At 32.8% G+C, this 13,118-nt stretch overlaps 1 protein-coding gene across 1 annotated transcript in view; it reads left to right on the top strand.

Moving 5' to 3' along the window:
• Positions 1-13,118, top strand: part of NDUFS4 (NADH:ubiquinone oxidoreductase subunit S4) — an 83,717-nt gene that overhangs the window by 15,165 nt on the left and 55,434 nt on the right. The window contains exon 2 of the mRNA XM_079145578.1: positions 12,034-12,112. Coding sequence (XP_079001704.1) covers positions 12,034-12,112 — 79 coding nt within the window. The remainder of the gene's footprint in view (positions 1-12,033; positions 12,113-13,118) is intronic.

Genomic DNA, 13,118 nt, shown 5'->3' with positions numbered 1-13,118 from the left:
ATTTGTGGAACTGTCTTAAGAGATATGGTGTGGGTCTCCATTGGGGGATACTTCCTAAATACCTTTCAGGGGTAACTTACTATTCGCTGTTTTCGCCAATCTAAATCTATTTCTAACATTTACTTTAAAACCACTCTCTACTTAAGATGTGATTCTGTATCTTTTTTCTGAATTCTAGACACTTAGATCTAATCCACTTCGGACTTTCCATAGGCATATGCTTCCTTCTCAGTATATCTCAAATAATTTGATCATCATTTTTTCCTTCTTAGTTATTGTCACCAGTACACAGCCAGTTGTCTAAGGTAGAAACCCAGGCATTGTTCTTATATCCTTCCTCTCTTAGGCCTCATATCAACTACTTATTAAATCCTAGTACTCATTTTTTTAACTCTCAATTTCCATCTTTGCTGCAGTTATCGCTAGGATCTTCCTGCTTCCTAACTGGTCTCCATTTGATCAATGTCAATTTGTACTTCATGTTACATTACAGGATAAAGTTCAAACTTCAGTGCCACTGAGTCCTACATGTTCACTGCTCACATGTTCACTTTTCATTCCTAGGCATTCATAATTTCATCACTTTCTTTCTGGACTGATCTACTTGCAATTCCTGAATGCTTTTTTTCTCCTCTATAATTAAGATTCTGTCTTCCTAAAGATCTATTATACAATAAGCATTATGTTATGTTATGAAAACACACTGGTGAAGAAAAAAACAGTTCCTGATTTCAAAGATTTTAGTCTAGAGGGAAACAAAGACAAGTAATTTATTTCTTCTTCCTCTGTCTCTGGATCTGTGTTGCATATTTAAGTCCTATTAATTAAGTTCATCAGGTAATAGTTTAAACATTCTTTGAGGAACATTATTTGAATTTACAGATTTAGATTAAGTACTATTTTGTTGTGTGTTTAGAGCCCCTATTGTTACCTCTTTTTAGTACAGATTGAGTATCTCTTATCTAAAATGCTTGGGACCAAAATAGTTTTGGATTTTGAAGTTTTTTAAATTTTGAAATATATGTATATCTATAACTTGGGGATGAGACTCCAGTCTAAATATGAATTCCATTTGTTTCATATATACCTTGTACACATAACTTGAGAATAATTCTGTAATATTTTTAATAACTTGTGCAAGAAACAAAGTTTTATACTGTGGAATTTTCCATTTATGGTATCATGTTGATGTTCATTAAGTTTTGGATGTTGGAGCGTTTCCTATTTTGGATTGTTATATTAGGAATGCTCAACTTGTATTTCCTATACTTCATCGTGAGTCTCTATTTACTTGTCTTTGTTTCCCTCTAGACTAAAATCTTTGAAATCAGGAACTGTTTTTTTCTTCACCAGTGTGTTTTCATAACATAATGCTTATTGTATAATAGATCTTTAGTATACATTTGTGGACTCATTTAATCATGGAATAGTGTAGAAATTTCAAAATGTTCCACAGCGTCATCTTTATAAGCATTATAGCATTTTAGGTATTATTTTTCTCATGAAATAACTTTGGGTTTTAAATTTAACCTTCCTTGACAATAATGTCATGGATTACTGAAAAATGATAGCTTTTGTGGTTTTAGGATGCTTCTTTTAAACATTTAACTTAAGGCAATGTTTACTAAAAGGTACAAGTGGAATTCTGTCAGAAAGGTAACTCTGTGATTTGGGTTCTTATCAGAATATTAAAGTTTTCCATGAAAGAATGGAAATGTATTTCAAATCTAATGAATTTCCAGTAATAAAGCATTATTATTATTATTATAATTTGTAACAAATAATGATACAGCTATTATGCTGTAGATTTTGGAATGGCAGACTACTTTGAAAACTTAAAAGGTTCTGTTGTAGAACAACCACATGATTTTATTTAGTTAAATTTATTCATTTGTATTTATGTTAGAAATAAAAAACAATTCAAAAACAAAATCTCCTAGGGCTTAAGGCATATTTGAATATTGTAGGTTTGTTGCATTTTACCATTTTATTTAATTTATTGGAAGGGAATTGGGAAGAGACAAAATAAGTATTGGTGGAAATATTTGGGAAGATGAAGGATTTGTGTCTTTTCAACCAAAATTAAAATACTGGTTATGTGATTTTAGCTTAAGTTTAAAAATAAATCATGGATCTAATTGATAAAACTGTACCATTTATAATAAGTACTGTTTTAGTTAGCTTTTTTTCCGCTGTAATTTAAAGATCTGACCAGAACAATTTCATGAGAGGAAGTTTATTTGAGGGCTCCTGGTCTCAATCCATAGACAGCAGACTCCATTCCTCTGACCTCTAGGTGAGTCAGGACATCACAGTGGAAGAGTGTGGCAGAGGGAGGCAGTCCTCATGATGATCCAGAAAGCAGATAGAGAGGTCTCTACTCCCAAAGCCACGCCCCTAAGGAACCACTTCTTCCAGCCACACACCATCTGCCTCGAGTTACCAGTTAACCCCATCAGGGATTAATTCAATGATTAGGTTAAGGCTGTAGCCCAATCATTTCTCCTCCAAACCTTCTCACATTGTCTCACACGTGAGCTTTGAGGGCTACCTCACATTCAAACCATAACAAGTACTAAATAGGTGAATGATTCAGAGTAATATGATGCTAAACATTTCTTAAGTGGCACATAATAATTATACAGAATAATGGGTTTCATTGAACCATATTTATACATGCACATAACAGTTTGATCAATTTCATTCTCCAGTACTATTTCTAAACATTTTAAAAATCTTTTCTAATCCTGAGGCATTGAATACTTGGTGAAAGCAAAAAGTATCTGGACAGGACAGGTAAATAGGTGTAGTTTTCTAAGGAAATTTTTTCCTGACAGTTCTGCATCTTTACCCCACATCTCTCAAATACAGTTTTTTCCTCTAAGCATAGAAAAAACTTGTATATACCTTTATCATAGAAATTACCATTAACATTCAAACCACATTAAAATTATTGTTCATATGTCTAACTTCTCCCAGGAAACTATAAACTCTTGAAAGCCAGCTATTGGATCTAGCTAGCATTGTGCATAATATATAGTAGATGTTTCAGTAGATGTTTGATGAATTGAGAATAGCAACTAAAATTTTGGAATACATTCTTTTTAAAAATATTTTTTAGTTGTAAATGGACCTCTATTTTATTTATTTATTTATTTATTTATTTATTTATTTATTTATTTATTTATTTATTTATTTATTTTTATGTGATGCTGAGGATGGAACCTAGTGCCTCACAATGCTGGGATCACATTACTACTGAGCCACAACCCCCTATTCTTAAGCATATATTGTCTATAAAGTTCAACTGAATTTTTAAAAAAGTAGATGCACTGTTATATAGTTAATCAGTTTTAAATTTGCCAAAATTTTTAAAACTCCTCTTCAGAGTATTTTATATTTTCTTTCTTTCTTTGGTCTTTTCTCTGTTTCTCTCTTTCTCTCTCTCTCTGTTTCTCTCTCTCTCTCTCTCTCTCTCTCTCTCTCTCTCTCTCTCTCTCTCTCTCTCTCTCTCTCTCTCTTCATTTTCAGTTCTGGAAATTGAATCCACCACCTCAAGCCTGCTAAGCATGATAAGCTAGAGTCTATATCCCTAGACCCCAGACCCCATGTATTTTATTGCTTTGGTATTTACCAGTATAATGAAAACTATTCTAAAGTTAAAAAATAGCTTCTTTAGGTGAGTTTTTTCCTCTTTTTTTTTCTCTTTATTATTATTATTTTGGTACTGAGGATTGAACCCAAGACTTGGTGCATACTAGGCAAGTGCTTTACCTATGAGCCCCATCCCCAGCCCAGGTTAATAGTTTTTTAAATGAAGGAATGTTAGTATGACTAGTCAATGGAAAAAGTACTGGTTTTCATGTCTTATTTTCTTGTTTATTATGTTGGTTTTGTGATTAAAATCAGATTGCATATACAATTCTGATAGTACTTATTAAAAAGTTTTTGGCTTAGGCTTCTAGTTGGGTATTTACTAAGAGAAGACAGTGGGAGTTTAAATTACTCTTGTCACAGTGTAATTGACTGGAATTGGATGAATCTTAAAATGATTAGTGAATTTTTCTTAAATGGTACGAAGTCCTATAAAACTAAATTTAATAACAAGCAGGTTATTTTCTTCACTAAGCTAACTACCGTGAAGTTTTTTGTGTGTATATCTCTGTCATAATTTTTTTTGTCACTATTAGTACTTGTATGCATATATATTTCATTCTGTAACATTTCTGAGGTGATAGAGTCTAGACTGTATTTGTAATTTTGTTTTAAAATTCTACTGGGATTTTCTTTTCTAAGTTTAAATAAATTAGTAGGTCCATCAAGTTTACAGACATGAATTATTTTTTTTAAATGGCACTGCTTTGCCAACTAGTACAGAATATTTTCAGCTTTTCTTTTATTAACAGTTTACCTCTAGATAGAGTAGTTTTTAAAGACAATTTTTTAAAATATATTTTTTAGTTGTAGATGGACACAATATCTTTATTTATTTTTATGTGGTGCTGAGGATTGAACCCAGTGCCTCAGATGTGGTAGACAAGTGCTCTACCACTGAGCTACAGACCCAGCCCTATAGAGTAATTTATTATAAAATCTTTCCTTGATATGTATTTGATTTCAAAACAGTGATTGCTTTAGAATAGGCCACAGATAGAAAATATAATTGTTTAGGAAAATGAATTATTTATTTTTTTCCAATCTGAACTCTTTTTAGCTGAATTCATGACTTAGAGTTGGCATGGATTTTAATATTAAGCTAACATAAACTTTCAAAACTTCTAAATGGAATTCAGTTGTTAGTTTAACAACTTTAGTTTCTCAAACCTAATGATGATTATTCCTAATAATTTTGCTTGGAATATGTCAGGAATTGTGCTAAGAGTTTGACATTTATATCTCATTTAATCTTCTCAGTAGCTCTATGAGGTGATACTTTGGTTGACTAGAGGTAGACAATACTAAGGTATGACTGGTTAGCCATATAGTCAAGTCAAACAGGGTGTCCTTGATGAAGAAGACTCATAGGTCCTGTGATGAGACTCTTGGTTCAGTCAAACTAAATACCACAGTAGTTTGATGGCAGGACTAGTTAGATCATAGAACAATGTCTTCCACAATGTGGAAGAGCCTCGGCCCAGATCGAGCTTTTAACATTACTCTGTGTTTGCTAAATTGTGAAACCTTGTTCAGTGGTGCCCAGAATTTTTCTAGCCAACAACATATATTTCAAATACCACTTATTTCATCAAGGAAAAATATTTTCTATCTTGATTTATGCTAACTTAAAAAAAGAACCCTATTTGATATAAATTTTAATAATGTATTTGAAGTACATGTCCATGAATATCCTCTTCTGGAAAGTGTAAATAACTATCCTTAGGGTATAGTTTAATTTGTACACATTAGATGGTACTATTATTACTGAAGATTTTTTTCTTGTGTTAATTAACAGCTGGACTAGCAAACATTTATTGACCAAGTGCCAAGCACTTGCAAAGACTTTTATATACATTGTCTCACTTAATCCTCACAGTAACCATATGTCATAAGGAGAAATACAGCCACCATTGGTTTTTCAGTATATTTTGAATAGTTGATGGCAAAGAATTCTACCCCTCCCTCCCTCTCTCTCTCCATATATATATACACACATATATATGCATATGCATATACATAAAATCAATTCTGTGTAATTCCATCTCATCTGTATCTTCCACCTGTTCATTTATTACTGCTCTCTCCACCCCCACCTCCCAAATCATTGTTATTAGTTTCTAATGTTGGAGTTTGTTTATGCATATTCAACAAAATATATTCTTATTCTTCTGCATTTTTCTACAGAAGAAGCATACTAATTATGATTTTTATTTCAATTTTACTACTTTATTTAAATTTCCACACATGCAAAGAAATTAGAATACAGTGAATCCAGAAATACACCATTTAGATTCCACATTGTTAATATTTTGCTATTTTTTGCTTATTTTGCACATGTATGGATATGAATAAGATGCATATATACATATATTCTTTTTTACCTAAGCCATTTGCAGTAATTATAATTGTCATGGGACTCCATCCCTAAATTCTTCCATTTTCAAGGTAAAAATGAAAACTTAAGCAAAGAATGGCATGATGGGGTGAAAGATATTTTTGAGATAGATAGGACTGGAGGCAGGGAGGTCAGTTAAGTGATTGTTCTATTAGTCCAGGTGAGAAAGAATGGAGACAGAAACAGCAGTAGATTTGGTAGTACTTTGCAGGAAGTGGGCAAATAGCTCACCCTGTAGAGCACTCACTGAGCTTGTACACGGGCCGGGGTTCAAATCCCCAGCACCTCAGAAGAAACCAAAAAGTGGTAGTACTTTGCAGTTGATGATATGAAAAGGAAAGGAAAACAAAAACAAAACACCTATTTACATTTGTTCAGAGAAAGTCTGGTAAAGATGTGCTTGTTCATCTTTTTGTAGTATTCTCTCTGCTCTTATCACTAAATGAATTGGGCCTGCTTGTTGCTAGAGAAGAAACGAACATTTGTTTCTATGCCAGGCACTGCATACCAATTACTTAACATGTTATTTAATTCTAGCAGTAACTCTGTGAGGTATTATTATACTTTCTTTTGCAGATGAGAAAATTGAAGCTCAGAGTTGTGAAGTAATTTGTTCAAGATCATATTGCTGTTAAGTGGCAGATCTGGAATTTTAACATGGGTCTAACCCTGTTAATCACTACATGATTCTTTTCTAATTTGTTTCATGAAGTGAAAAAATTACAAATGTTAATGCTATTGTTCTTCTAAATATATTTGTAAGTCATAATCATGTGATCATCAGCCTTTGAGAAATGTTATGTCCAAGAGTACCACATTTGCTGATGAACAGACACATTGTCTTTGAAGAGCAACATCTACCACTAGCTTTTTCGTTGATGTTGCTTATGATGTAGTGTTGCTAGTCTGTTCAACTGTCATCATGTCTTATTTATAGTCTTATTTATAATTTCAGTGTATTTTCTGAAATCTTATTTACTGTTTATTTTAAAGATTTTTTTTTTAAGTACCGTGAATGATTGCACCCAGGTGTGCTTAACCCTGAGCCACAGCCCCAGACCTTTTTATTTTTTGTTTTTAGACAAGAGCTCACTAAATTGCTTGGGGCCTTGCTAATTTGTGAGGCTGGCTTTCAACTTGGGAATCCTCCTGTTGCAGCCTCTTGAGTTGCTGGAATTATAGGTGTGTGCCACCATATCTGGCTATTTTAAAGTATTATGATGCAAAGATAATATTAGTGTTTTAATGACTGATACCGATTCCAAAAGATTCCTAAACTAAGCAAAAATAAACAAATTGGAAACTTTGTATAGTATATAGCCTTTTCTTCTTGAATTAGGAGGTAGGTTGTTCAAGATGAAACGGTAGCTGTAGAGCTGCTGTGAATCATCCAAATAAATGATTTTTATTTTTAAAAATTTTATTTGTTCTAATTAATTGTGCATGATAGTAGAATGCAAATTGGTGCAACCATTATGGAAAGCAGAGTGGAGATTCCTCAGAAAACTTGGAATGGAACCACCATTTGACCCAGTTATCTCACTCCTCAGTTTATATCCAAAAGCTTTTTGACCCCTCCTGAGCTTCTAAGGCATAAGAAAATAAATCATGCTGTCCTTAAGATCAAAAATGTAGCTTTTAAAAGGTAACATCTTGATTAAGTTGAAAATAGTAAATTCTCAAGATATAATACTGTGAACTTCATACAGTGTAAAATGGATATCATATAACTTATCATATGGCATTCATAAAGAAATACATAATTAGAGAACTGCTTATCAAGCTGTAACAGTTATGATACTAAACCCCCAAATATCTCTGATTTAAAATAACATTTATTTCTTGTTCATGGTATACATATTTTTTTGTAGGACAACTAGGAGCTCTATTCCATATGTTCACACTTCAGGTCCTAGACTGACCACTTTTGGTTTCTATTTTTCTATGAAAAATAGAGTTAGGTATTCACTTTTAAAACTTGTACTAGGGCTGGGGAGATAGCTCGGTTGGTAAAGTACTTGCCTTGCAAAGCACAAGGCCCTGGGTTTGATCCCCAGTACCGCAAAAAAAAAAAAAAAAGTGCTAAATACTGTCACTTCCTCTCATATTTCATTGACTGAAGTAAGTCACATGCTTATACCCAGCTTCAGAGGTGACAAGGAAATGTAACCTCACCATATGCCTAGAAGAACTGAAATATTAGTGCATAGCCCCAACACAAGCCTTTTGAAGAATATACAGATTATTCATAGTTAATTAGTACATTCACTTTTAAACAGATGCTAAGTTGCTCTGAAGTAATACTATTTTGATTGAATCATGGGTTTTGATACTAAAAGGTAAACTAGGTACCTAGTAGTTATTTATTTAACTGGAGGAGTCACCTGATTTATTGGGCCTACTTTTCCTTGTCTTGTTCATTACATTTCCATAAGGATATTAAAGAAGATTTGATTTTGTGTTTGTTTATAACATAAATCTATTAGTAAAGAAAGATTCAAAATCATCCTCTATTTTTATGCAAAACATTTTTAATAGTGGTGCCAGTGTAAGGTCTAAAAAATCACAAGGGGTGGTAATTGGTAGGACATATGGTAACAAAAAGTATCACCATATTTTGTGTTATATAGACATGCACTAGAAGTTTTTAAAAAGTGTATAATTTTGGAAAATTTGCTACATGAGGCAGTACAAATGAATAATTATATTGAAGTTCAACAGCTTCAATCTGGACTTCTAAAATTTTGTGAAATGGTTGGTTAATATATACAGACATAGTATTTCTACATACATATGTGAAGAGGCTCTCTCTAGGCAAAGTTCTGAATCTTCAGCTTTGACAAACTTTTGCATTTGTTTTTCTTTATTGGTAGTATAAACCAGGGTTCCACAGTTTTTTCACAAGTTATACTCTTTATTTTTAATTATGGTAAAATATGCATATAAAATATGCATAAAAATTCCCATTTTAACCATCTTTAAGTATAATTCATTAACATCAAGTTCATTCATGTTGTGCAAAACCATCCGCACTGTTCATCTCCAGAACCCTTTCATCATCCCATATTGAAACTCTACCTATTAAATAATAATTCCAACCCGCCTCTGGCAACCACTCTTCTGTTTTCATTTTCTAGATTCTTCTCGTAAATGGAGTTGTACACTGATTTTTCTTTTGTGATTAGCTTATTTCACTTAATTGTCTTCAGGGTTTATCCATGTTGTAGCATGTGCCAGAATCTTCTTCCTTTAAAAGGCTAAATGATATTCTGTTGGATATTTATACTACATTTTGTTTATTCATTCATTCATCCGTCAGTGAACACTGGACTTATTTCCACCTTTTGGCCTCCATAGCAATGCTGAGATAATCATGGATATACAAATGTCTGAATGCCTACTTTCGGTTTGTTTGGTTAAATACCCCAAAGTGGAGTTCCTGGATCATACAGTCATTTTAAATATTTTGAGGAATTACCACACTATTTTCCATAGTAATTGCATCATTCTGCATTCCCAACAGCAGTGAACACAGGGGTTCCAGTTTCTCCACATCCTTGCCAATAGTTAGTTGATACTTTGTTTTAGTGATAACAATCATTTTTTTTTTTTTTTTCCTCTTTTTTTCCATACTGGGGATTGAATCCAGGCGTGCTTTACCACTGAGCTACATCTCCAGCTCTTTTTTATTTTGAGGCAGGGTCTCACTAAATTGCTGTTGCTGACCTCAAACGTATGATCCTTCTGCCTCAGCCTACTGTGTTGCTTACAAGTGCATACCACCAATACAAATAGCCATCCATTTTAATGAGTGTGAAGTAGTATCTTGAGGGTTTTTTTGGTTTGTTGTTTTCCCTAACATTCTGGTGCACATTTTTGTATAGACATAAGTTTGCAGTTCAGGAACACAATTACTCATAATGTGTTGAGACTGCGGTTTAGCTTTGTGAGAAATAGACTGTTTTCCAAGTACTATTTTACCTTCTTACCAGGAATGAATGAGACTTCATGTTCTTATTCTTGCCAACATTTGGTGTAGTCAATGTTTTGGAATTAGCTATTCTAATAGATGAGCAGTATTATTTCACTGTTGTGAAAAAAGGGCCAGGGATGTGGGTTAGTGATTAAACACCTCCGGTTCAATCCGCAGTGCCAAAAAAAAAAAAAAAGAGAAAGAAAGGAAAGATAGATAGATAGATCTCCTGATACCCAGTCTCTTTCTTATATATAGGAACTTATACAGAAAAACTAAATATAATAAATGACTTGTATACTTTAATAATGTTAATTGATAATAATAGTCATGGCACTCAGACTCAAGATTATCCTTTGGGTCAAAATTAAGATTGATATTTCAGAAACCTGGAAATGAGAAAAGACTAATAAATAGGTAGAAATAAAGGCTAAATATGAGGCAAACAAAGTTTTTCTTATTTTATCAGAAGGGTTCTCAATAGTAAATAAATTTACTAAAGTAAAATTACCATTTTCTGATGATTAAATGTTAATCATTATTTCTACATGTATGCTTTTAATTGTTATATTACCCAATAAAAATATCTATTAATTTGACTGTTTTTGATTTTGACTATTCTAAATAATGCTGTTATAAACATCTCTGTATAAGTTTCTATTCAAGTCCCTACTTTAATTTCTTTGGAGTATATACCCAGAAAAATGGTTAGATCTGTTTTTAATACCTTGAAAAACCAGCATACTATGTTCCACTGGAGCTCTATGATTTTCTATTCCCACAGAGGTTCCAGTTTCTTTACATCTCTTTCAACATACATGTATTTTGTTTTGCCTAACATTCCTGAATGGTGTGAAATAGTATGTCCTTGTATTTTGCTTTGCATTTCCCTAATTCTTAGTAATGTTGAGCATCTTTTCATATGCTTATTGACCATATGTCTTTTTTGTATAAATTTCAATGTAGGTCCTTTTCCTATTTTTTAACTGGGTTGTTCTATTTTCTTTTGTTGTTGAATTTTGTCTTGTTTTGTTTTTCTTGTAGCACTGGGGATTGAACACAGGGGTGCTTACCAATGAGCTACATTCCCAGCCTTTTTTATTTTTTTATTTTGAGACAGGATCTCTCTTGTTTGGGACCTCAGTAAATTGCTGAGACTGGCCTTGAACTTGTGAGCACCCTGCCCTCAACTCCTGAGTAGTTAGAATTACAGGTGTGCAACCACCATGCCTGGCACTAACTTGATTTTGAAAGAAATATCTGTGTAAAATTGATTAATAGTTTGGATAATTCTAAAGTGTTAATTTGTCACAATTAGGTATTAATATGACATTCATTAGTATAAATGATGTTGTGTACATGAAACAAAAAGCCTATGGGTTTTAGGTATTTTCTCTGCAGTGAAATGGGAAGATGCTTAAAATAAATAGACTCTAAGCCTGTTTTACCTCCAATTTACTATTTCTGTTTTAACCATTTAGGCTTTTTGCAATTTTTTTGAACTGGATACAGGACTAAGTTATTAACATTATTTAAAATAATCACACATATCATTTCTATGTAAAGTACTTTTGATTTGAACTTAGAGTGAAGAAATTTTTTCTTATGATTGAGATTTTCCTCCTTTCTGATGCCATCATTTCGGAATCAACATTCCAGCATAGTTGATACAGTTTTGCATGTTTTTGCCTAGTCTTGACAAACCAGCCACTGTATCCTCATAGAGAGCAAGCTGTACAGTACTTGTCACTGTTGGCCTTTCTGTGACAGAGAGCCTGTAGACTGACATAAAGTGCTGCCTGTTATGAACTGCGAAGTGAGAGTCTGCCAGAAACTTAGCAGACAGAACTAATTGGGGAGAAAAAGGACTTTTGTGCCCTCTCCTCTTTCCTTTCTTTTTTTTATTTTTAATAAGACAGATATTGTCAAAGTAGTTTGTTTATGTAAGATTTGTCTGCTTCTCTTCTCGTTGCATAGATCATTTTTAACTTGAAGTCTTGTATTGCAGGTTGTTGAGCACATCCACATGGAGGTTGGCACAGGATCAAACTCGAGATACTCAGCTTATAACAGTTGATGAAAAATTGGTAAGAACTCTTTACTAAATCCTGTTGTGATTTTGCCTTTAGGATTATTTTTGTACAATTATCACTGTAGTATTCTTGGTTCTTCTAGGAAAGTGATTTGAGTTTGAATTTCTAGATTATACATAATTTTTGGGGGGGGAAGGAGGGTGCCAGGGATTGAACCCAGGAGTGCTTAACCACTGAGCCATATCCCCAGCCCTTTTTTACATTTTATATAGAGACAGGGTTTTGCTGAGTTGCTTAGGGTCTCAGTGAGTTGCTGAGACTGGCTTTGAATTAATGATCCTCCTGCCTTAGCCGCTAAGGCTGCTGGGATTATACCGTGCCCAATGATTATACATAAACCTTAAAAAAATAAGTAAATAAATCTTTTAAAAAATTGTTAAATATGATACATAAATATTGTCATATACAAATATTAAATTTAAATTATGAGAAGTTTCCATTTTTGTGATATTTATAAGTAGCAATTGGAATGCTTATTTTTATAATGATATATTTTTTCTCAGTTTAACACTCTTGTTTAAGTTGTAACGTACTTACTAGTATTTTCTAAAATTAAATATATTGTGCTTTTCTAGAACCATGCAATGTTATTGTTACACATATTGTATACACATAAACACACATAACATTTCTTGGTGCACAGGAAAGTTAAATTACATTATAACTAGAAACAAATGAATGCTCTTTTTGTTCATCAGTAAATATAATTTTGGCAGCAATCACTGAATTTTTCAGTATGTGGCCTGTTACTTTAAGATGCCAGTTGATATTTATGCTTATATGATGTAAGAGCACAATTTGTATTGTTTCCAAGACTTCTCATGGAAATGTGGTAATAGTTTAAGTGTGCTCTGCATTTTATACCTGGTTTACTATTATCAGATGTGTGGGTATGTTTCTTACCTACTTCCCTTTTAGTGGCCGTAGTGTTTTATCACTTAACTTTGAACCTGTTAGTATAATCTAAACAATAGGTCACACTCAAATTTCTGTTTGCACC

The sequence above is a fragment of the Sciurus vulgaris genome (assembly GCF_902686455.1).
Source record: "Sciurus vulgaris genome assembly, chromosome: 6".
In the NCBI taxonomy this organism is placed as follows: domain Eukaryota; kingdom Metazoa; phylum Chordata; class Mammalia; order Rodentia; family Sciuridae; genus Sciurus; species Sciurus vulgaris.
This window is presented reverse-complemented; position numbering and strand designations above follow the sequence as displayed.